This window comes from Balaenoptera acutorostrata, chromosome 18 (assembly GCF_949987535.1).
Source record: "Balaenoptera acutorostrata chromosome 18, mBalAcu1.1, whole genome shotgun sequence".
Lineage (NCBI taxonomy): Eukaryota > Metazoa > Chordata > Mammalia > Artiodactyla > Balaenopteridae > Balaenoptera > Balaenoptera acutorostrata.
Genome location: NC_080081.1, coordinates 33,642,978 through 33,668,097, shown reverse-complemented (window position 1 = coordinate 33,668,097; position 25,120 = coordinate 33,642,978). Strand labels below are relative to the sequence as shown.

At 39.1% G+C, this 25,120-nt stretch overlaps 2 protein-coding genes across 6 annotated transcripts in view; one reads left to right on the top strand and one right to left on the bottom strand.

Moving 5' to 3' along the window:
- The window catches only part of MZT1 (mitotic spindle organizing protein 1), a 22,947-nt gene extending 6,106 nt beyond the window's left edge, over positions 1–16,841 (bottom strand). The window contains exons 1-3 of one of the 2 annotated variants that reach the window (XM_057532688.1): positions 16,619–16,708; positions 7,895–8,040; positions 3,745–3,786 (exon numbers count right to left, since the gene is read on the bottom strand). In XM_057532688.1, coding sequence (XP_057388671.1) covers positions 3,763–3,786; positions 7,895–8,040; positions 16,619–16,685 — 237 coding nt within the window. In that variant the 5' untranslated portion in view covers positions 16,686–16,708 and the 3' untranslated portion in view covers positions 3,745–3,762. Of the gene's footprint in view, positions 1–302; positions 3,787–7,894; positions 8,041–16,618 lie in introns of those variants that run through there. The other variant, XM_007186197.3, reaches the window with a different exon arrangement.
- BORA (BORA aurora kinase A activator) overlaps positions 16,298–25,120 on the top strand; it is a 26,428-nt gene continuing 17,605 nt past the window's right edge. The window contains exons 1-4 of one of the 4 annotated variants that reach the window (XM_057532687.1): positions 16,298–16,592; positions 18,023–18,190; positions 20,112–20,218; positions 23,289–23,334. In XM_057532687.1, coding sequence (XP_057388670.1) covers positions 16,455–16,592; positions 18,023–18,190; positions 20,112–20,218; positions 23,289–23,334 — 459 coding nt within the window. In that variant the 5' untranslated portion in view covers positions 16,298–16,454. Of the gene's footprint in view, positions 16,593–16,843; positions 17,224–18,022; positions 18,191–20,111; positions 20,219–23,288; positions 23,335–25,120 lie in introns of those variants that run through there. The other 3 variants (XM_057532685.1, XM_028167478.2, XM_057532686.1) reach the window with 3 other exon arrangements.

Below are 25,120 nucleotides of genomic sequence, written 5' to 3'. Positions count from 1 at the left end.
CCGCCAAAAATGTGCAAACAATATCTACTTTTTCTAGACTGTTTGCCTTCTCCCCTAACATATAAATCCTGTTCTCTCCTATTATCTCAATGATTCCCTCTGAGAGCAATTTCTGTAAAAATAAGTTAATATTTGCTTTTAGAAATAGACATAGAAACATTTGTTGTTTATATTTAAAAATGTTTCAATGATTCAAATGATTAAGTCTTTAGAAAAGCAAACCCATCTTCTATTTTTGTTATTTAAAAACTCCAACTGTTCATTTAATGTAGTTTGTGTAAAAACACCCTTGCCACTGGTGAATATCAAAGCACTTTTGTATTAATCTGCTTTCTTCTGTGACGTCCTAATCCACAGTGGGCTACCATCTTGATTTCTCAGCAATACCGTCCACTTGAGACTCTTCAGGCTGCTTGCATGTAAGTGATTCAACCGATTTCTATTACTTTATATAGGTTTCAATACTAGTGAAATACACACTTCTGCCACATAAAATGCAGACTTTCCCAGAGATTCTTTTTAATTTAAATGGTAACCTTCAACTGTGCCAGTCTTCAAAACTACAGGGATCGTGTACCTCGAAAATAAGAAATCTATTATTTCAGAACTATCACCAGCCAAAATTATTCCTATTTCAGATTCAGGTTTCCCAAGTGGCTGGCTGGTCTCTGGGCTATTTTCAGCTGAGTTCTTAAGCAGGACTAAACACAGGGTGCCTCTCCACCAACATGGGGTAAGGCAGCCATCAAGGCTGTGTTACAAAAAAAGCCTATTTCATCTTCCCAATTTGTTTAGCTTTTGCTTACAATCCCAGATAGACCGACTACAATGGTTTGTTGATAATAGGCACTTTATAAATATTTGTTCCTTTATTAGTTTGTTACAGTTGCCATCACAAACTACAGACTGGGTGGCTTAAACAACAGACATTTATTTTCTCACAGTTCTGGAGGCTGAAGTCCCAGATCAGGTTCCTGGGCAGCTTATTTTCTTCTGAAGCCCCCTTCCTTGGGTTGTAGATGGCTGTCTTCTTGATGTGTCCTCACATGGTTTCTTCTGGGTGCATGCACCCCCTTGTGTCTCTCTGTGTGTCCAAATTTCCTGTTCTTGTAAGGGTTGTAGTCAGCTTGGATTAGTTCTCACCCTAAAGACCTATTTTTAACTTAATCACCTCTTTAAAGGCCCTACCTCCAAATATGTCACACTCTGAAGTATGGAGGTTAGGGTTTCAATGTAGAGATTTGGGGAAACACACAATTCAGCCCAAAGTTTCCTGACAGAGATCCCAACTGTCACTTAAACCATGTCTAAAAAGATTTTGGCTCTATTGTTGAGGAAGGTGTTAAAGTGAATGTTCTTAATGTCACTGAACTGTACAATTTAAAATGGTCAAAATGGAAAAATTTATGTTGTGTATATTGTACTACAATAAAAAATGTGGTTAGTGTGAGAAACTAAACTTTTTATTTTAATTAATTTAAATATAAGTTTAAAAATATATAGCATGTTTGAAACATGTATGTAAATTTCATAATGTCTACTATGTAAAGTTCTTATTTGAAATATAGAAAAATATAATCTCACATATTTGAAATGCCAACTTTGTTTTCAAGCCTGGGGAAATGTTATAGCTATCTGCTTTCATTACCAGAGGAAAAGTACTCCATTTTACCACCTCAAGCCTAATTTTAAATTGTAAATTATAAAGCCTACCTTTAAACAGTCTTCAATCACACATAACAAATAAGCATCTAAATATTTACCAAATACCTGTAGAAACACAAGTTGAATTCCTAGAAGCGTATTTTAAATCAGAAGTACATGCCAATACCACCAAAATGGTTTTATTTTTGACACTGCCAACATGCACAACAATGCATTACTTTGGTTTCCTTAAACATTACTTAAGTATGCATTAGAAATATGTTTACATTTAAGAAATGTAACACATTAAGAAAGTCCTCTATAAACATAACTCCTTCTCAATATATTTTCCTGCTTTGTTTCACACATAAATAACATAATCTACAAAGTCATAAATAAAACTATTAACTCTTATGACCTAAAAGTATATACAAATTTTGGAACTTGACAAGAATGTCCTTTTTCTGATCATATATAAATAACAACGTGCAGTATTGGCAATGTTTTTTAATTAAACGTATGACTTACAATCAAAACTTTTATTGTCTCCCAACCAGTTCTCCCTATAATAGACCTTCAGCGCACTTGGTAAAGATGTCGTGTATTTAAAAAAGTCAAAGTGGTCAAAAGACTAGATTTTTAAAATAGAACAGAAGGTTGCCATTAAATATTATTAAGCCTTATTAAAATCACTTTGGTTTGTCTGAAGAACAAAAAATGCTACCAAAGAGTATATGCTTGTACTATCATTTTTAAAAAAAAATTTTGGCTGCACCCCGCCGCATGTGGGATCTTAGTTCCCTGACCAGAGATCAAACTCGCAACCCCTGCATTGGAAGGTGGAGTCTTAACCACTGGACCGGATTTCCGGGGGAGTCCCTATACTATCATTTAAAGGGAAGCTAACAAAGTCTTAAAAAATCAGATTAAATCTGTATTAGTCTTGGGAAAAATATTCCACTGAGATTCTGTTATAGGAACAGAATCCATGCTATCCTAAGTTTTCTAAAATGTATTTTGAACCATCACTTCAATTAGTTAAAACTTTCAGGGTAAAAATAATGACACATAAAAATGAGCTTAGAAAGGCATATTTAGAATTCCTGATACAGAACACTTGATTATTTCGTTTTTGTTTAATGACTGGAAACCTTTATTCCTTCAGAAAATAATTAACATTATTTGTTGAGTGATACCATCTATTTAGTGATCTACTAGATAACCACTCAAGGGATATTAAGTTAGCACTCAAATTATTTTTATGTTACGAAAGTAAAAAAGACTTTTCATGTTGGAATTGTTTCATTATGCATTATTATTTTTAAGGCCGTGATTTACAGAGTATAAAAGTTAGAAAGAAAAACATTCTCTATTAATATTCTCACTAAATTTAAATGATTCAAATGATAAATAATAGTAAGCTAAGCACTGTCATTACTTTTAAAATCTGTTTCTAAGTTTCATTTTTCAATCAATACAAATATGATCTGCTTCACAATATTAACTGCTAGTCAAACCTTATGTTTAAAAAAACTAAATATTCTTTGTTAAAGAGCAGTTTACAACAGATGTTTTTCCATGCTCTTATAAAAAACAAGATTCTGATATGCATAATGAATCTAAGTCAAAATCCACAACTGGTAACCGAAATTGTCAACTTCCAGCCTAATACAACATAAATCCACAGTTATTCTGCATAAACAATTCAAAATTAAAGTTTATAATGGAAATGTCAACAAGTCATAACTACAACATTACTACTGAAGGGTTCCACTATACTTCAACCAGGCACAGCAGATGTGCACATCTGATAGACAGACAGCTTAGAAAATTAAAGCTATCAGAGCTATAAAATAAGGAATACATAAATATGAACACAGCAGTGCCAAAACATTAGAACTGTTAAAAAAAGATAAGATGTGGTGTAAACACAACTGATAGTTTTCTCTGTAAGCCACTTTCCACTGATTTATAAAGCTATGGTTTTATAATTCTTTTAAAAAGGACAATGTTTCCACATTGCTACATGCAGTGATTTCATTGTACATTCTTAACTACAATGCAATCTTCAATCCTCTTGCAGAGCTTGACATATCTCACCAGAATTTCTTCAGAAAGTCAGCTTGTCATATTTTCAGCAGCCTAGAACAAGAAAGTATGATTCATTATAATAAAACCACGGAAAAAGAGACACCATGGATATAAATTTGTCAATACTGCACTGTTATTAACAAACAGCTCCTCCCCCACATATACCAAAGAACTTTTATCAGGATAATGCATTGGTTTTCACTTTTTGCAGTACATTCTTAGAACTACCTTTTGAACTGATTGCTAGGCTAACAGTAGCATTCAAATTGCATTACATACAAAAATCTCTTCCTATGCTGCCTCCCTATTCTCTTTCAAACTCCAGCATAGGTGAACAAACATTCTTATAGTTGTGGAAGATGTATATTAAATAAATCCTCTTCCACTGGAATTTCAGAAATGTAGTGATGAAAGGCTATGATACCTTTTATTTTTATCAACAGGGTTATGAGACAACACTAAGCCAGGGAATGTTCCCGGGCTATAGCCCACTGACCCAGTTCTAACCACCATTTTCATCCTTTCTTAAATAGAAGGCTCAGATATTTTTTAGAACTTACTGTAGGTAGAAACTTAACAGTTAACAACTCTGATGTCAGAGGGTCTGAGTTCAACTCCCAACTCAACCACTTGTAAGTCCTGAGAGAAGTTAGTCAGTCACCATAGCTTCAGGTTCCTTAGCGGTAAACTACTACTAGCTGTAATACACATCCTTGTTGTGATTACAGAGGAAACAATGCAAGGAAAGCCTTTAGTGCACTGGGTTTGGCAAAAGGAAAAGTACTCATAAATATTAGCTATTCTTGTTGTATTATTCAGTTATTCTTCTGTCATATGAAAGCAACAGTTGTGAGTTAAAAAACAGAAAATCTGAATAGTTTCTATAATTATTTAAAATTTTTGATTAAAAAATCAGAAACCTTACATGTATATCTGACAAAAGGTTTATTTCCAAAATATTTAAAGAAAGACTACCCACAAAGAAAAGGACAGACAACCCAGAAAAATGGGCAAGCTACACGAAACGATATCTCACAAAAGAAAATGGCCAAAAAACATGTGAAAACGCATTCAACCTCACTGGTACTCAGAGAAATGCCAATAAAATGACAAACTCATAAACACCTACCAGAACAACTAAAATTAAAAAGACTCACAATAATAAGTGTTGGCAAAGATGTGAAGCAAGGGAAATTCATATGCTGCTGGTGGGGATATAAATTCATACAACTACTTTAGTATAGTTTGACATTACCTCTTCAAGTGGAAGATACACATAAGCTATGATCCAGCAATTTTACTTCTAGATACCCACCCAACAGAAATGCTCACATACATGCATCAGGAGATGTGGAGAACTAAGCTAACAGCAGCACATTTGCAATAGCTCCCGACTGGAAGCAACCTAATATCCATTCATAGTAGGAAGGATAAATAAGTTATAGTATATTTGTACAATGAAACATGGTTATTACAGTGAAAAGGAATGCACTCCAGCTATACTCAACAGAAATGAACCTCATAAACATAATGTCAAATGAAATAACCCAGTAAAAAAACTGTGCTGGCACTGTTCATAATAGCCAAAAAGTGGGAACAACCCAAATGCCAATCAACTGATGAATGGATAAAATGTGGTATATCCATACAATGGAATATTATTTGACAATAAAAAGAAATAAAGTACTGATACATGCTACGACATGGAGGGATCTTGAAAACATTATGCTAAGTGACAGAAGGCAGAGACAAAAGGTCACAATTATATGAAATGTGTGGAATAGACAAAGCCATAGAGACAAAGTGGATTAATGCTTCCTAGGGGCTGAGAAAAAGGGAGAATGGAGAATGACTGCTAATGGGTGTAAGGTCTCTTTTGGGGGTGACTAAAATGTTCTACAGTTAATTGTGATGGCTGTACAACTTTGTGAATATACTAAAATCTAGATAAATTTTACACTTAAAAAAGAAAACTGTGCTGCAAGATTCCATTTATATCAAGTTCAAAAATTTTACAAAATGAAACTGGTGTTTAGAGATCCATGCTTAGTCAGTAAAACTGTTAAAAGAAAGTATCCACCATAAAAATCAGGACAGTAGTTACTGGAGTGGGTAGTGGGAAAGTGAGGTTAGTGATGGGGGAGCATAAGGGAACTTCTAGGGTGCTGGCAATGAGAATTGTACAGGTATTCTCTTTATGATAAATTTTTGCTCTGTAAATGTGTCTTGTTTACCTTTTTGTGCCAGATTTAATAATGAAAAAGTTTTGAAAAGCACAAAACCAATGACCCAAATTATTGGAACTTATTGGAGAGTAACTTAATCTGAGATGGGTAAGCTACAGGTTTTATACGCCTACATCCTCAAAGGAAAGAAGAAAGGGTAGAGAGAAGCCACTTTGTCCTTGGACAAGGTTTAAGAGGGACTGACTTGAAGTTTCAGTATTCATGGTGAGTGAGTGTTACATAAACATGGAAATAAAAATCGTGAGATTTTAAAATCAGAGTGTGTGCAAGCAAGAGAGGGAACATAATGCTTTTCCTGTTTCCAGTCTCAGCAATTAAAAGGTGGTGAATGTGAATTTGAAAAACGGTGGTCCTCTGGGTCCATGTTGGCGGTCCAGCCCACTGGCCTCAGCAGTTCCTGGCCTCTGAGCCACTCCCCCTCTTCTCGAAGGATGAGCATACATTCACAGCCAGGTAGCTCCAGAAGCCAGTATCCTGCCTGTGCAATCCCAGAAGTCTGGCAGCTTTCCTTCATTTCATCCTGTACTGGCTCCTTTCAGTCCAAGCTGGCATGGTTTCGTGCTGAGATGGTGGACTGCATCTGAGTCACACAACCTAATCTCTTCACCAAAAGGCTGTCCAGCCACACTCTCGGCCTTCTTTCCAGAGCGTGCTACCTGGGTAAGCTGAGAACTTCCCAAAGCAAGTGCTGGTTCCTTTTTGCTTATCAGTTCCTTCCACAATTTCTCATTTCTCCTACATTTTACTGTAAGCAGCAAGGAGAAATAAGGCTGCACTTCCCATACTTTGGAAATTTCCTCGGCTAAACATCGAAGTCATTGCTTACAAGTTTTGTTTTCCTTTCAACAGCAGAACACAATTCAGCCAAGTGCTCTTTATACCGAGGATGGCCTTCCCTCCAGTGTCCAATAACTAATGTTCCTCATTTCCATCTGAGACCTCACCAGAAGCACCTTTCACGTTCATATTCTAGTAAGATTCTGTGCATAATGATATATGTATTCTCTGAGATGACTGAAGTTCTTCTCTTCTTTCTGAGCTCTCACCAGAATCACCTATAACACCTACAGTCACCTGCAACAGTCTCTTCAAGGCAATCTAGGCTTTTTCTATCAGGCATCTTAAAACTTTCCAATCTCTCTCCATTACCCAATTCCAAAGCCACTTCCACATTTTTAGGTATTTCTTACAGCAGCACTCCACTTCCCAGTAGTGAATCTGTATTAGATTTTTAGGGCTGCTGTAACTAAGTACCACCAACTGGGTGGCTTAAAACAACAGAAAAGTATTCTCTCATAGTTCTGGAGGCAGAAGTCCAAAATCAAGGTGTCAGCACGGCCATTCTCTCTCTGAAGGCTCTAGCAGGGCATCCGTCCTCGCCTCTTGGCTGCTGGTGGCTGCCAACAATCCTTGGCCTCCTTTGGCTTCTAGACGCCATCACTCCAGTCTCTGCCTCTGTATCACCTGGCATTCTCCCCTGTGTCTGTGTCTTCACGTGGTGTGCGCTTTGTATATATGTGTCCAAATTTCCCTTGTCTTTATAAGAACATTGGTCTTTAATCCATTATGATCTCACCTCAATTTGATTATACCTACAGATACACTGTTTCCAAGTAAGGTCATAGTCACAGGTGGTGGACTTAAGCATATCTTTTTGGGGGCAGACACACTAGTACCCACAATACAAGGAGAATTCTAAACACAACTGGAAACCTCTAAGAAAATACAACATGGTCCAGATAGCAGCAAATTTTGTGATCTGAACATATGCTACAAAGCTCCTGGCCGTCAGAATTTCTCCTGATGATGACAGATGCTAGCTTAATCATGTTTAGAATCTTTCACATAACTTCATCATTAATCATTTTCTAATCAAAAGCATCTTTACTTAGAGAGTTAATATGAATCTCTACCTTTAATGCTTCAGCGGCCTTGCGAAGTTCCTTAATAACTGATGATAAAGCTTCTGGGTTAATTCCTTGTTCACAGAGCCGTACACATATAGACAGAGTTTCCATATCTAATCCAGTATTCAAAATTCTTGAAATCTCAAGCAGAACTGTAAAAAGACAGAAAATTTTAAAAACATAATCTTATAACATTTTAAAACATGCACATTAATACTTCTGTTTTTAATTCATGTAATACTGCATAATACCAGAGAACTAGCATAGCATCCCTAGATTTGGAAACTGGCATGTAATACTGTCTTCCCCTTACCTAGCTCTAGAAACTTAAAAATAAATTTACATCCTCCCTCCACAAAACTGCTTTCTACATCTTGGTTTACATTCTACCACTCATTTAATATCTATCTAAAATCCATATATCATAATCAAGATTATTCTGAACATTTGTCCACTTTTTAGTATTCTTTTACAATGTAATTTAATTAGTCATGTTACATTCCATTTTATGGAAACATTATACATTACTTAACTACTCTGCTATTTTGTTAGACGGGTCTCATGTTTCCCCCATTAAAATAATATTGTAATAAGTATCTGCACATAGTAACTTAATTTTATCAGAATAAATTCCTAGAAGTGGAACTGCTCAGTCAGTAATATACCATTTGGATTCTGATTTGAATTGTATGAAAACAACACATTATTTTGGGATGAATGAACAAGTTAATAATATTAAGCCATCCATTAACTTAAGTCTAAGTCCTTCTGAAAACTTTTACAATATTCATGATACGGGCCATTCCCACTTTTTCATACCTTACATTCATTTTCATCTCTAGTTCAATTTGAGTCTTTTAAAAAACCTTTATCTTCCATTCCTCTACTTAACTTTTTGAACACATGGAGTACCGTTCTAATGTCTTCATCTGCTAATCCTAACATCTGTGTCAACTGTGGGTCTGTTTCAACAGATTAAAATTTCCTCCTCATCATGGGTCATATTCTTCTGTTTTGCACACCTAATAATTTTTGATTGGATGCCGGACATTGTGAATTTTACCTTGTTGGGTGCTGGATATTTCTGTATCTCTATACATATTCTCAAGCTTTGTAATGAGATACGGTTATAAACAGTTTGATGCTTTGGGATCTTCTAAGATTCATTAGTCGGGACCAGAGCCCCATTTAGCATAGGGCTAATTAATACCACACAATGTCTTGTGAATTATGAAGTTTTCCACTCTGGCTGGTAGACACAGGCTCTATTCCCAGTTCTGTGTGAGCATAATGTACTGTTCCCTTTAACCCTTTCAAATGGCTCTTTCCCCAGCTTTTGGGGTACTTTCCTTGCACACGTGATCAATGCTATGCTGAATACTTGAGGGAGACCCCTCTGCGGATCTCCAGAATTCTCTTTGGGCGCGGGCTCTTTCCTCTCAGGTACTCTGTCCTGAAAACTCTACCTGCCTTGGTCTCCCTGGACCCTAAGCTCCTTCTGCTTAACTCAGGGTGCCCCCTGGGTTCTGCCTGAGTCACTCCCCTCCCCCCACCGCACTGTGGCCTGAAAACTCTGAAGGTAGGAAGCTGGGGCAGCTATCTGGCTCACTTCGTTTGTTTCCTGCCTCTCAGGAATCACTGTCCTTCCTTGGCTGATGTCCAGTGTCTTGAAAACCATTGTTCTGCATGTTTTGCCTGGATTCTGTTGGTTGTTTCAGGTAGGAAGGTAAATCCAGTCCCTGTTACTCTATCTTGGCTGGAAGCTGACAGCCCTTTCCGTTTTCATTTCTTTAGTTTTGATATTCCAACATACTTTGCTTTTCAGTTGTATTCAGGCTGTTACTCATGTTATCTGCTGAATTTATTTCAATAACTCTATTTTAAGATTTCTTATTTCCCCCCATAATCACATGTTCTGGTTTCACAGCTAAACGCTTATTTATAACCACTCCTTATTTTGTGGCTGTTGTTTCTGCCTTTACCTACTGGAGGCTACATGTTCTTATCTTTAGCCATTTTTGAGATTTCTGTTTTCTGCTTCACATATAAACAAGCAGCAAAAGAGAGTGGTTAAGAGTGTGCTCTCCAGAGGCAGACGACCTGGGTTCATTTTCCACTTTCATTACTTACTAGGCAAGGTAACTGCTCTGTGCCTTTCTTTCATTGTTCTAGAAAATGGGGATAACAATACTACTTACTTTATAGGACGGTTGTGAGGATTGAAGGACGCACTTAGAATGGTGTTTGGCGTATGACAGTGCTCAATAAAAGGGTCAGCTGTTACTACTACTTTCTCTTTCCCTTTTTTTTCATTTTCATGTTAGTTGTTTATTTATGTTTTTCATCTGCCTTAGGTGCTTTGTGACTTTTGGCGGAAAGCTCATCTTCCACAGGAGGTTTTTCTTGGACATGCTTGGATGTTCTTGGATGCGTGGTCTCACACTGGCTTCAGCCCTCTGGAAGCATCCTGACTCCAGACCCACACGATACCTGGACGATGCTTCTCAGTCCCTGGCCTGGCAGATGGCACAACTTGGGCCCCCGGCTTCCGTCAGGCCGGGCGGCATCCTTCCCCAGGTTTCATTCCCAACCCCCTGCTATGGTTCCCATCTGCTCCGTTCTTTGGGGGGAACCTCTCTCTTTCTAATCAATGGAGACTTCCTTTTCTCGTTTTTGAAGATGGTTATGCTGACCATTGTATTTTAATGTTACTTCCTGGCATTTTTATACGCTTGGAGCAGAAAGTTGCAGCAAGTGCTCAATCATCATTGATTTTGATAGTGAATGATCAATTTCTTTAATTTTTTGTTTGGATTGTTTTCATAAATGGATTTCCACCTCACCCATGCATATTCTGAGTGGTTAGTGCCAATACTCTAGGACATTACTTATTTTTATTTTGTAGCCAGCCACCTTAACAAATCTACTGAAGCTTCTAACAGTTTTTCTGTTGATTCTCTTTTGTTTGCTACTCAGATAATCATTCTACCTACAAATATCAGTTTCATGTCCTTTTTGATAGTCTTTTTTCCCCTATCCTGTGCTATTCGCAAATCTTTCATATCAATATTTTAAAAAGGTACTGAAAGCAGGTATTTTCAATTTTATTTAAAATGCACTTAACATTAATGTTAAGGATGGTGCTGGTTTCATGTAGCTATACTTTAGCATGTTAAAAATGTAGTTTTCTTTGGCTAAGACCTTAAAATCAGAAAAAAAAAATTTGAGTCTTATTGATAACTTTTCATCAAACACTGAAATGACCAGGCAGCTTTTCTCCTCTGACCTTGTGAGGGAATACATCATTATTGACAGACCACATTCACAGCTGAAGAACACTGAGCTTGGGGAATCCCAACTTTTACAATAAGCCCGTAGCAAGTCTGCTTTTTATCTGGAGGTAGATGTTACTTCATCCCTCATTGCTGCTCACTGTCAACACAACCCTGAGAAACAGCAGGAGGAAAGAGCAGTCAGGGCCTTGCATTCTTGGCAAACAGAGCTCAGGGCTCGTGGAAGACGGCATTCCCTATAGTGACACTGCACAACTTTGGAGTCTGGGTTAAAAAGGCAATAGAGCTCTCTCCAGGCTCTCTCTTGAGACACTCCTCCTTGGAACCAGCCTCCAAGTGTGAAGAAACCCACATGTTCCAGACAGCAACCCCTGCTGAGGGCCCAGCTAACGCCAGCATCAACCAGCAGGTATGTGAGTAAGCTCTGAGATGACTCCAGACTCAGCACTGTCTGATGGCAATGCACAAGACACTCTCGGGGAGAACGACCTAGAGCAGCGGCCGCCAACCTTTTTGGCACCAGGGACCGGTTTTGTGCAAGACAATTTTTCCACTGGGGGGCGGGGGGATGGTCAGGCGTTAAAGCGAGCGATGGGAAGTGGCAGATGAAGCTTCGCTTGCTGTGCGGCCCGGCTCCTAACAGGCCGCGGACAGGTAGCGGTCCACGGCCCGGGGGTTGGGGACCCCTGATCTAGATGAGCTTGGGCAACACCCAGGACTGTGAGAGAAAAGTAACTGTTGTGGTTTTAGGCCCTCAAGTTTGGGGTGGTTTGTTACAGGGCAACAGACAACTACAACCCACATTCTGACCCTATTCCAACTGTATCATCATCTCTCCAGTTTTCTCTCAAATTCTCCTCTCTCTCCAGTTTTCTCCTCATGGTAGACCCTCATCTATAAATGCTATCTTTTTATTTATATTTTAATAAATATTTTATACTTTATATTTTTATTACTCCTGACTTCATGCCTTTGTTCATGCTTTTCTCTTCTGCCTTTTCTCTTCCCTGCATACAACTCCATGTTGTCTTTCAGGGCCATCTCAGTACTAGTATCTCTTCCGTTAAGCTTTCTTTTAAAAGTCACTTTGATCATTACGTCCTAACTTCACATACTGTCTGCCATCAGTCAATAAATATTTCTGTAGTGTCTACTGTATAATTGGTACCTGTATGTATTTTGTGCCTACTATGCTACTGCTGGAAATGTAGTTGTGGACAAGACAGATGTGGTCCCAGTCCTCATGGACAGTACAGTCTAAAAGAGACATATGTTAAAACAACAACTGATTCCAGTTATGATAAGTAAAAGGACGGAAAAGGATAGCATACTTCCAAAACAAATTACAAGGCATCTTACTTAGTTGTGAAGGACACAACTTAGGAAAGACTTGTCTGAAGAAGTGACAATTAAGCTTAGACTTCGAGGGTGACTAGAAATTAACCTGACTAATGCAGAGGCAGGAGGAAGGGCAAAGACTGGGAGCCAACAAAACAGATTGTGCACGAGGTCTTACGCTCGGGAGACCTTGGTAAATTCACAAACTGAAAGGCTCATGTGAAGACTATGTAATTAAAGGGGCTGAATACGTGTAAAATATGAGATGAGGCAGACATGAAAATCCACTAAGGCCCTATTAAAGATTTGAGAACTTTGGGAGGCTATTAGAAGATATAAAACAGGAGTGTGACAAGATCAGATTTTCATTTTTTTAAAGATTTTGGCTGCAAAACATAGAATGGATCCTGGAAGGGGGAAGAACACGTGTGGAGAGGGAGTCCAGCTAAGTTATTGCAATTATGGAGAAAAGACTGGTGGGCGGCATGGACGGGAGAGTTTAAGACAAGTGGTCAAATCTGAGATGAGTGAAGAAGTGAAAAAGATTAGTGAAGAGGAGGAGGAAGGGGAGGTCTCACATGAGCAACGGGATTGATGGTGGGAGCATGGGCTACACGTTTGCTTCACTGACACTGCCCTGTACACCGTGGACTCTCTTCACTCCTTTTGCTAGTTTACTATCTGATACATAAAGTAGAACAGATGGCCTTCCGTATCCATGGGTTCCACACTGCATTCAAGCAACTGTGGATTGAAAATATTTGGGGAAAAATATTCCAGAAAGTTCCCAAAAGCAAACCTTGAATTTGCCATGTATGTGCAGGCAACTCTTTTCATAGCATTCGCATTTATTAGGAATTATAAATAACTGAGAGAGGATTTAAAGTATACAAGAGGATGTACGGAGGTTATATGCAAATAGTCTGCCACTTTATATGATGGACTTGAGCATCCACAGATTATGGTATTGGGTGGGTGGGTGGGGTCCTGGAACAAATTCCCCTGCAAATACTGAGGCACAACTGTATTACATCGAAGCCTCTAGCAGGGAAGAGGTACATTTGAATCACAGTTGCCAAAAACATAATTACTAGTAGTAAAAAATTAGAGGCATAAGGAAAACTCTAGAACTTTAAGAAAATAAGAATTAAAGTATGAAGCTATCAACAAAAATATCTAAAATTTCAAAACACTGAAAAGCAAAAGGGGCAATTAAGTACATTAGAGGAGGGAGAAAGGTAATTCCAAGAGCCTGATATTTTCAAAAGGAAATGCAGGAAGAGAATGTTGAGGAACTAAGAGAGAGTGGAGGCCCTTATGCAATAGACCCTATACTGAATCAGGGCCAGGATCAATCAGCTTCCTTTCAGAGTGATCTGTGCAGATAAATAAAGTCCACTGCTTCCTCCCCTGTCTAAAGTACCTTTATCAAAATCCTTTCATTTCACAATAAAATTACAAATATTCATAGCTGAATTCTACAATCCCTGCAAATCATTTGACATCAATTAAAATATTAAATCACTTAGCTGACTCTAATACTGATGGGAGGCAGGTAGAAGAGGATGAGGAGAAATATACTAGATCTTGAAGGAGGGCACTCAGACCCAAAAAGTTCTGAACACTTCAGATTGGCTCTGACAGATAGATTTGAATACAGGGAAACCCCACATTAACAGAATTTCAAATAATAATGGTTTTTTTGAGTAGGTCAGCCCAGTCCCTTGGGCAATTTAAAGTTCTATTTCTGAGAATGAGGGTGGAGGAAGGTGGGTTTATGAAATGACTGCATTTAGGACTTTTTCAGTTCAGTGTATGGTCAATTATTAATAGCACGTGCACTATGTTTCCCATTGTGCCTCAATCGTTACAGGCAGCATGGAAAATATTTTCATTAACTTTGCGATAATTAAACTTCACATTTTTATGTGAATGATTGTTTTGGACCCAATTATGGCATGATAGCAGTGATTTTCTGTAAGTTTGGAGCTCCAATGGACACGACAGGATCTAACTGTCACATTTAACAGATGTGAACCACTGCCAACCTGGGGCCTTTCTTTTTTACCTTCTGGTTTGTGGGCAAACTGCATGTAGAGGAGCAGTGTTCTTTAATTCACATTCTCTCCGTCAATGTTGGTTTAAAAAAAAAAAAAAACCTAGTCTTTCTTCACTTTTTCATGTTCTTACACTCTCTATAATCTTCATTTTACACAAAGTTCTCTCAGTGAAAATCTTGATGATGCAACCAATACAAATGATCAGTTCTCATTTCTATAACAGGAGTTCCACCAGAGAGAAAATGAGAGTTTTCTATCCAAATGGAATCCTGTGGCCATATAATTAAGGAACCTATGCACAGCTAACATAAGAAAATTGACTAGAAATCCGGCCATATATATGCTCCTTCCTGTTCAGAAACCACACTGGCTTCCAAGCAAAGATGAAAGACAATAACGTTGTACACATACAGTTTCTATGTACATATATCTACTTACAAAATAAAACTAATAAGCTGTGATACATCTAGGAGGATGGGAAAACAGGCTGAATATGGTATTAACAAAATTCTATTTTTCAGAAAAAGGGCAAAGCAGATACTTGGTAAGTAAAATATTAGATGCAAAGGCTCTAATAATAAAAATAATTCTTTGAAAAGACTTTTTTCCAGGGCAGAAAAAACCAGAAACTTTATCAGAAGTCCCCATAAGGGGACTTCCCTGGTGGTCCAGTGGTTAAGAATCCATCTTGCAATGCAGGGAACGCAGGTTTGATCCCTGGTTGGGGAACTAACATCCCACATGCTGCAGGGCAACTACTGAGCCTGCGCGCTCTGGAGCCCGTGAACCACAGCTAGAGAAGCCCGGGCGCTGCAACGAAAGACCGGCCACAGCCAAAAATAAATTAATTAAAGTCCATAAGGAGGGGCTCTAAAAGGAAGTGGAGCCTACGGCGGAGACAGAGACACGACGTGAAGGCTGACACTGCTTAGTGAGAATTCCATGTTTTGACAGAGATAAGAGGCTGATGTGGGTATCCCCTGGAAAGTGCAAACACCAATGTTTACCATCTATCAAACACTCATATACAGGTCGATGCAAATAAAATGGGGACAACGAAAGCGTCTGCAAGTGGGATGACGTCTTATACAGAAAAATAATACAATAAGTATCGTTTAATGGTCACCTTCGAGATATTTTTACCTGGTTATCTTATTTAAATATTTACAACCCTGGGAGGTAGTAAACTTGTTTTACAGAATAAAAAGAAGCGGGCTCAAAGACGTTTAAGTAGCTTGTCCAAGCCCACCACCAGGCGTATAAAGTGGCAAGGCCGGCATGAGAGAGGAGAAAGAGAGAGGATAACTCCAAGACGCTTTTTTTCCCCTACTACTTGCGGGTACGCTTTACCCGCGTGCTCCGAGCTCCGAAACGCATAAATACGCCCACAGCCCCCCGGACACCGGCATCACCTGCTCCAAGACGAAACTGGGGCAATTTTGATGAAGGGACAACTTGCTCCTCCACGGGGTATTTAAAACGCGTCTGCTGAAGTGCAAGAGACAAAGGCCGTGGCGGTGACCAAACACTCGAGGCCACTGTCCGCAAAGGGCCTGCAGTCTGGGGCGCTTTCGAGGCGCCCCGGGCACTGGGTGCGGCGCGGGGTGGCGGGGAGCGCGAGGCCGGTACCAAAGGAGGGACGCGGGGACCCTGCGCGGGAGGGGGGCGTGGCGCGCAGGGTGCGGGAGGGGGCGTGGAATGAGCGCGCTGGAGGAAGGACGCGGGGAGGTGGGCGTACCACGGGGAGGGGGCGCGGGATGTGCGCGGCGCACGGGGTTTGCCGCGGGAGGGACGGAGCGCTCGCCGGGCTGACGTGGGTCCGCAACGCCGTACTCGCGACAAACTACCCAGGAGCGAAGAGACGACTCTCCAAGGATGGGGCCATCAGCACTGCGGCCCTGGCGGGTCCCTTGGGAGGATCTCCAAAGATGCCGATCTAGGCAGGAGGTGGATCAGAAGTCCTTGTGGGCCCACCCCCGCCCGAGGGCCTGGGCTCCGGGGAACCGAGGCAAGGTAAAGGGGGCGACACGGGCACTCACCGTCCATGGTCTCCCTCACCGCATTCAGATTCGCCGCCGCCGCCCCGACGCCGCTGCTACTCGCCATGGCTGAGGCCAACGGGGGGGGGGGGGGGGCGAGCGAAGGGCCTGACCCGGAAGTGGAGCGCCTTCCTTTCTCCTGGGCAATCACACTGCGCGTCCCCAGCTCACGCCGGGCAGGCTCCGCCCCTGGCGCACCTCGCCAGCGTGAGGCTGCGTTGATTTGAATTTGGAGCCTGGTTACTCCGGGAGGAATGCGAAGCGAGGAGTTGTCATTCGAATTTACTACGCGGCCTCGATGCGATTGGCTGGTTCGCGGACAGCGGTGAGACGCGATTGGCCAGTCGAGCGCAAGGCCCGTGCTCTGGTTGGCCTAAGCGCGGAAGCGGGGAGTTAAAGAGTCTGTGCCTGTCGTGGGAGCTGGACTGGCACCTCGGAAGCGCCTTGGAGTCCCTTTGGGGGGCTTCCTATTTGTACACACCACTAGGTATGTTCTTTGTAGTTCCTGGACTTTCCTCCTGTCTCGAATTGGAGAGCTCACGTAGCCCGGCTCCGGACCGGCGTGCACACTCGCCTCGGGATGAGTGGAAGCTGCCAGGGAGTAGGTGCGGAAGAGGGGGCGCCAAGAAAGAGTGATCGAGTAGGGTTGGGGATGACACCGGCGTGAGTGTCCTCTTCTGTTCTTCACTTGAGGAGGCCAGCTGCAGCGTCAGCCTTCCAAGGAGTGGGTTCTTTTTCTCTAGTCGTAGCCCCCCTTGACGGGAAATAATGCAGTCTCGCCTTCTATCCTGGGGGTCTTAGCCTTTCGCTAAGGGTGTTTGAGAAGAGGCAACCCAAAGCGGTTAATTTCCTAGCCCTAATCGGTCATTCTTTTCTGACGGGGGCTAACGTGCAAGAAAGGCACCCGTGCACAGAGAGACCAGAGACTTCCTGGTCTCTTGTTTGCTCGCTATTCATAATTGTTTAGTAACTGCAGTTTGTTAGAGAATTGCTGGGCTATCCGAATTATGTTCAAAGTGTGTAGAGACTTAAGATAATGAATAAAAAACTGTAGGTATAAATTCTTTAGTGGAAAAAGGTTTTGTGCCTATTGGAACATTTAGTTGTCTCGAAGGCGGACCTGAACTCATTCACCTTTGGTTGACTGCTACTTACAAGCCACTTAACTTCTCTGAACTTGTTAATTCTCCTGCAAAATTATATCACTAGTACTTTACCTCTCTAGCTCTCAAGGTTATTTAGAGGATCACATTTGTATAAACTTATTTTAAAAAGCCCAGGAGCCTTAGGTTTTGAGTTAATTCTTTTTGTGAAATGTGTGTTTGTTGAATACCTTTTAGTTGTCAAAATGAATGACTATGGAACTTTGTACTTTTATTATACATACTTCTGATTTCTTTTTAGTTTTCTCTCTGTGCTATGGGAGATGTCAAAGAATCAAAAATGCAAATAACACCTGAAACTCCAGGAAGAATTCCTGTTTTAAATCCTTTTGAAAGTCCTGGTGATTATTCTAATCTCCACGAACAAACTGTCTCCAGTCCTTCTGTTTTTAAATCGACAAAATTACCAGTAAGTTATTCTTAACTAGTGTTTCCAAACAACTTTAAATGTAATTATCTTTCTTTACAAGATAAATGGGAAATTTATCATGGAGCATACATATCTGGAATGTTCTTTTTAATTGTAATGTTCCTTATAATGTAGTGGTTGGGCTAAAAATAACTTAGCCAGATTTTTTTTTTTTTTAGTTAGCATTTCTTTTTATTTTATTCAACAGATAGCATGTTAGCTTCCTACAGCTGTGGGTGCTGCTAGTTAATATGGTTGATGATATGTGTACTAATGCATAATAAAGAAGAAACTATGTCATCTAATTATTCTTCCGTATTCAACAAACATTATTTGAGTGCTATTTGTCAGGTACAGTTCTTAGCTATAGAGGTTACACCTTGAACAAGTCAGGGTCATAAAACACAAATTCTCACAGAGCTTATACTCTCATCCAGGGGTGAGCAAACTTTTTCTGTCAAGGGCCAGATAGTAAATATTTCAGGCTTTGCAACTCATCTGGTTGCTGTTACAACTAGTCACCTCTGCCTTGTATTGTAGAAGCGGCCGTAGGTAGTATGTAAACAATAAATGTGACTGTGTTCCAATAAAGCTTTATTTATGGACAGTGACATTTGAATTTCATTTAATTTTCACATGTTGTAAATGACTAATATTCTTTTGGATTTTTGTCACCCATTCATTCTTAGCTTGCAGATTGTTTAAAAAGAAGTCAACCTCTACTCTAATGGGATAGACTCAGTTAAACTGGCAACTTCAAGAGAATATGTTATGTGCTATAACACAAGGATGATATGGAAGGGAACGTGCTCTTTAGGAGATTAGGGAAGGCTTCATCTCTTTAGCTTATTTTTACTGTTATTGGCTACAGTGGAGAAGTTCTTTTGAAGTCTGATCTTTTTTTTTTTAATATCTTTATTGGAGTATAATTGCTTTACAATGGTGTGTTAGTTTCTGCTTTATAACAAAGTGAATCAGCTATACATATGTTCCCATATCTCTTCCCTCTTGCATCTCCCTCCCTCCCACCCTGCCTATCCCACCCCTCTAGGTGGTCACAAAGCACCGAGCTGATCTCCCTGAAGTCTGATCTTCTAACTTAGTAAATTATCTAGGAAACTAAACTGGGTGGCTGTTAATGCTAGCTACACATTCATATCAGCATGAAGCTAGTTATGCACTAGAGGAAAGTTTTACAGTGATACACTTTATACTGAGTCATTATCTGACCTCATGATTTTAAATTGAATAGTATTAAATTTTAGTTAGTCTTAATAAAAATAACAGAATGACTGCAACTTAATCCTCAAAGCAAGAATGCATGACATCTTGGGTTTTTAAGCCTGATTTTTCAAAAATATATTCTGAATTTACAGATTAGGATTTGGATAAGTTTTTTGGTTTATTGGGTAGTTGAATATAGAAAAGCAGCACTGGTTACCACTCATAATTATTTTGAGGATCACCTATTTTATGAGCTTTTGCAGGCACTTCTGTAGTTAGGACTTTGTTTAATTTCAGTTCATTCTTGGTGAAAATAAAGACTTGATAACTCTAAGAGATTTTTAGTTTTACTTGGTCATGTTGCGTCACTCTTGAGTGTTAATTGTGCAATTTCTATACCTTTAATACTCTGTGACTTTTCTATTATTATGTAATTTAAACAATCACCCAGAGGGAAGACTTGGATATTTTAAAGAGATACAGTCAAGTCAGTTGATTTACTGTGATTTGGTTACCATTTGCCATTTAATTTAGTAGTAAAGTCAAATTTTAAAATATGAGCTGTAAGATATTTTTATATTATAACCAATCACATTAATTTTTGAAGCTGACATTTGAAGTTAGCTTAGTTTTGAAGTTAGTTTTGATGAACTATTTTAGTATACTTTTACTCATAAGATTGCTTTCTTTTGTTAAGACTCCAGGGGAATTTAGATGGTCTATTGATCAACTAGCCGTAATAAATCCTGTAGAAATAGACCCAGAAGACATTCATCGTCAAGCTTTATACTTAAGTCGTTCTCGGTAAGTTTTCCTTTTTCACACCTAAGTGTAATAATGTACTCTCAAGTAAAGAGAGATAGGAAATTCCAAGGTTGAATATTTTTATTTGTAAAGAAATCAGGGAGGAAAAATTATGATACAGATTTATCTTATCTAAATAAAGAGTGAGCTCAAAGAACTGCATCCAGCAAGACTCCCTTGCTAACAGTTCCAGATCTGGGTAGGAGTCCTTTTCTTTTAGAGACAATTTCCTCCCTCTGCCACTTATGGGACACCTTCGCTTCCCCAGCCCTTGGTAGAAGGAAGGGCATTTTGAAATCTGTATCTTTGTACATGATTGTGACTTCTGCCATTGAATTTTTGTTTTGTTTTCCTTTTTGGTGGTATGGGATAGAGTAAAATGCTGCTGTTTTATTACCACCTACATTTAGGGAAGCTGAAAGTCCCTTTACCAAATTAGGACACGTTGAATGGAAGAGTATCCATTATCAACAGAGAGAGCTTTTCTAGACATCATCCAGCTTTGACACTTGGGGATCTGATTTACATTATCAGCCTAGTAGTCAGAGGAGCCCTAACTAATGCTTTTGTTGATGTGTTGTGTAGATTTCCAAGTACTAGTGTGTCTTAGACTCCTGTTACTTAATGATACCTAATGTAGTGAGACCATACACTTCTTTGGGGGAACATGCATACTTTTTGATTACCAACTGCAGTCATCTGTAATTACAAATTACAGATAGCAGTAGTCAGTAATAGTTTGAGGGACTCTTTTGTTGATGTCAGTTTTATAGTTTGATTTTTTTTTTATATTTGAAACAATCAAATCCTGATATGATCAGCTTTTAATTTTTGGTACTAAGGTACACGTGTTATCGGTCTAAGATAATGAATAATTCTTTTCCCTTTAACTAGAATTTAATCGCACAAAGATGTACACGTATTGAGATGCTCTTGCAAATATTCATCTGGCTTTTCTACCCCTTCCTCTTTTGGCTTGGTAGCTTGATGACCATCCCCTCATAATTAATTAATGCACATCCAAAGTGCTGTAGAAAGGGACTAGAATGGGGATAGAGCATGAAAGATTTTAACTTCACACTAGATAATACCTTTGAGAGAGAAGGTGAAAAGAATACCTGAAAGCAAATGTGTCACGAATTTTTTGTTTCACACAAACCGTATGCTATATTTCGCCTCCTCTCTTCAGTATATTGAACCATGGACAGTCAAGAGAGATTCGTTGAACACTGGGAGGCGCCGTAGGGAGCACTGAAGCAGTACAGGAGGTTCTTCCTGCCCTGTGGTCAACAAAGTTGTGACACAGCATTTCTGTACTTACTAGTAAATCCTGTATTGTTTGAGCAGGTTTATGAAAAGAATCTTGGTGTACTTCAGTAGATAGACCTGTAACGTAGAAGAGGGGGAAAGACCCTGATTGAATTTAACTTCCTCATGTAATTCAGTGAATGGTTAGGGCTTCTACCAAGGATAGTGAGTATACTCTTAAAACATGTTGATTCATTCTTAGAAATAAGCAAAGGCTTCCAGTGTCTCTTCCTCTCTAACCCAAGTTCCCTCTTTCAGTGCTTTCCACCTTTTTCACGCCATGCTACACATAAAAATGAGAACTGCAGATCATCCTGGTGTAAACAAATGAGTCTGTCCATACAGGAGGTGAACAGTCCTGAAAGCTCCTCCCTGCCTTGCCCACCAAGGGTCCATTCAGGGCATACCTGTAATACTGGACCCTGCGTGCATCATGCTGGTCAGGATACCCTGCCCTATATGACTCCTTAGAACCTTCCGTGATCAGGCTCTACAGTGTTTGGCCAAACTGATTTTCCCTGCTTCTAGCCATCACTTGAATATTTCAGGTTGTTACAGTCCTCTGATGAAGCAGCGGAAGTATTGCTAGATCAGAGCTTACTAATACTGTACGCTGTTATTGTTATGCCCTGTCATTTTGACCTGTTTATGTCCACAATAAGATGAAGAGAACTGAGTTAGTCATCTCAAACTGGCTGTTCAAGCTGAGATATGTGGATTATCACTGCAGTCTGTTTTCTCACAATTCCCTTATTTGAGAGATCCGCTTGATTTTAATTTCTAATACACGTACATTATTATAAGCTTTGTTAAGCTGCAAGTTATACATGAAAAAATTTGGAGAGAAAAAAGTGTCTTACCAACTTATTGATGGTAAGCAAATATTCTTTCTGGGAACAGATTAAAGAAGTGGGCCCTGGGAATTCCCTGGAGGTCCAGTGGTTAGTACTCCGTGCTTTCACTGCTGAGGGCCCAGGTTCAATCCCTGGTCAGGGAACTAAGATCCCACAAACTGCACGGCTGCTTGGCCAAAAAAAAAAAAAAAAAAAGAAGTGGTCCTACAAGGCTAACTGCTGAGTCCTTGGCAAGTGTATGCCTTGTGCTTGAGACCCGACAATTTATATTAAATCTTACAGCTGATAAATTTGGGGTGCTATTATTGCATAATGTATCAAAGTGGGAAAAAAAGAATTTGTTTGGACAAAGTTTTATATTTTATATTTCAAATTTTATATTGTTGATATTTCAGAATTAATAATTTTGCCTGTTTATTTAGAACTGTAAGGATGATAGTTTCTTTTCCTTTTATTTCAGAGTAAGAGTTGATTCTAAAATTACAACTATGATAAACTTGCTATAATTGAAGAAAAAGAATTTGGACAATTTTTAGATTTCTGTGGAGTGACATACTTCTTAATTTGTGGTGATTAAAGGGCAAAGTTTATTCAAATTACTTTCTTTACGTTGTTAATAGTAATTTAAAAATTGTATCAATGTAAGCCTTTTAAAAGAAAATATTATTCCATTCCAGCTGTGAATGGAAAGGGGGGGGAGAGGTAGGCCTAACAGCACAAGGCTGAATGAATATCTAAATACTGTCATTTACGAAATGTGATAAGGTCCCAATTTTTCTTGTAAAATGAGCTTAACATTTGCCAGTTTCCAACAGGGAAAGAAACGATTTCTTTGAAAGGTTATTATTTTGAATGTTCAATCTGCTGAAGTAATGGCATGGTTATTTTTCTTCTTTATCTCTGTATAGAATAGATAAAGATGTGGAAGACCAAAGACAAAAAGCCATTGAAGAGGTAACTTAAAACTGTTACTGATCACGAAGCTAGTTAAGCATCGATTCTGCGTGCACAGCACCTCTAAGAGAGGAAGACTTCCTTCAGATCCTGTCCTGTCCCGGCTCCCACACCAGCCTCCCCGTCCCCAGTCCCTCTCAGAGCTCCTCTAAGACCAGTGTTTTTGAGCTGTCCCAGCGCCTCTCATTGTAATGACCGGTTGAGTGCTTTTCTCCCCCAGACTGAATTCTTATTTGGCCAGTAGTGTGCTTGTTCATCTTTTCATTCTCACGGCCTAGCACAGTTGGTCTTCCTTGTGCCTTGAATGAGCACAAACCATTGTTTCAAGTTGGAGTTTACGTAGAACAAGTTGAATATTTTCAAGCCTTGAAAGTCTAGATTGGCCTCAGTAACAGTTTTATCTTCTGTTCTTGTTAGTTCTTCGAATTTTTAAGACATAGAATATATTTCATGAAATATAATATACTGCTACATAGAAAAAGTATATCCCAAAGGTAGATTTTTTTTTTTTAAATAAAACTAATGAACTTAGTTTTTCACTTTTTGCTTTCTTTGTGTGCTGAACTCTTAGAGTATAAAGGTTGTCTATCTAGATATTTGCTCAAAAGTCTTCATGTCATGGCAGCATTTTTTGTTTTTCCTTTTTCCCTCACTAGCCCCCCCCCCCGCCCACCTCTATTCCTTAGCTGCACTTGGATCTTCTGCACCCCAAAAGACTTCAGCTATGGCATGTTCAGAGATCCAGTGATGTGCTGGCCCCCATATTTCAGATATAGCCTGTTTCTTAGGAAATCCTTTCATATGCTTTACTCCTGACAAACGTTATCTACTTCTTAATCTATCTAATAACTTCAAAATTTTCATTCTAATCCAGTCACTTGATTCCTCCCCAGTTGAATATTCTCAGACTCTTTCCCATTTCCCAACATTTTGGGAAGTATGCTTTCTCTTTCGAATTCTCGACTTAATTTTAAAGGGAAATTCAGGAGAAAACTTAATAAAATGAATTCAGAGTGAAGATTAGGGCCAATGTAGTAGAAGTTAATGTATCAACAACAAATTAAATTCATACGTATACATGTGAAATACAATAGATACATGCACATAATAAAAACAAAAACAAACTGCATAGAAAAAATATAAAATGAAAATGAAGAGCCTCTTGTTCCCTGTCTCACTCCTTAAAAGTAATTACTGTAAAATTTCTTGAGTATACTTTCAGATTCGTTTTATGATAATAGCACGTCCTTTAAATATTTGCACATAAGTAGGATCATCATTCTTATACTGTTTTGCCTCTTACTTTTTTGCTTAATAATTTCTTAGAATTTTTTTTTTGATTATCTGCATGTACCAGTTATTAGTAAATAGCATACATAGTATTCCATTGTATGAATGTATCATAACCTAATCCAGCCCCTATTGACAGATGTGTAGGTTGTGTTCAGTGTTTTTTTCTATCACAAATAATGCTGCAGTGAACACACTTGTACATATATCTTTGTGAACTTGCTAAGTCAGAGGGTTTGTGTTTTCAGCTTTTGGTAGATTTTGTCATATTGTCTTCCCAAAAGGTTGTACCAATTTACTCTCCTGGCAACATTATGATACTGCCTGTTTTCTCATATCTGCAATATTGGCTGTTATCAGACTTCTTAATTTGTGCTACTCTTATTACTTTAAAATTTTCATCTTGTTATTTGGATTTGTATCTCTTTCATTCTCAGTGAACTTATACTTTGCTTCATGAGTTTGTGGGTCTTTTATATTCCTTTTTTTCTGGGAA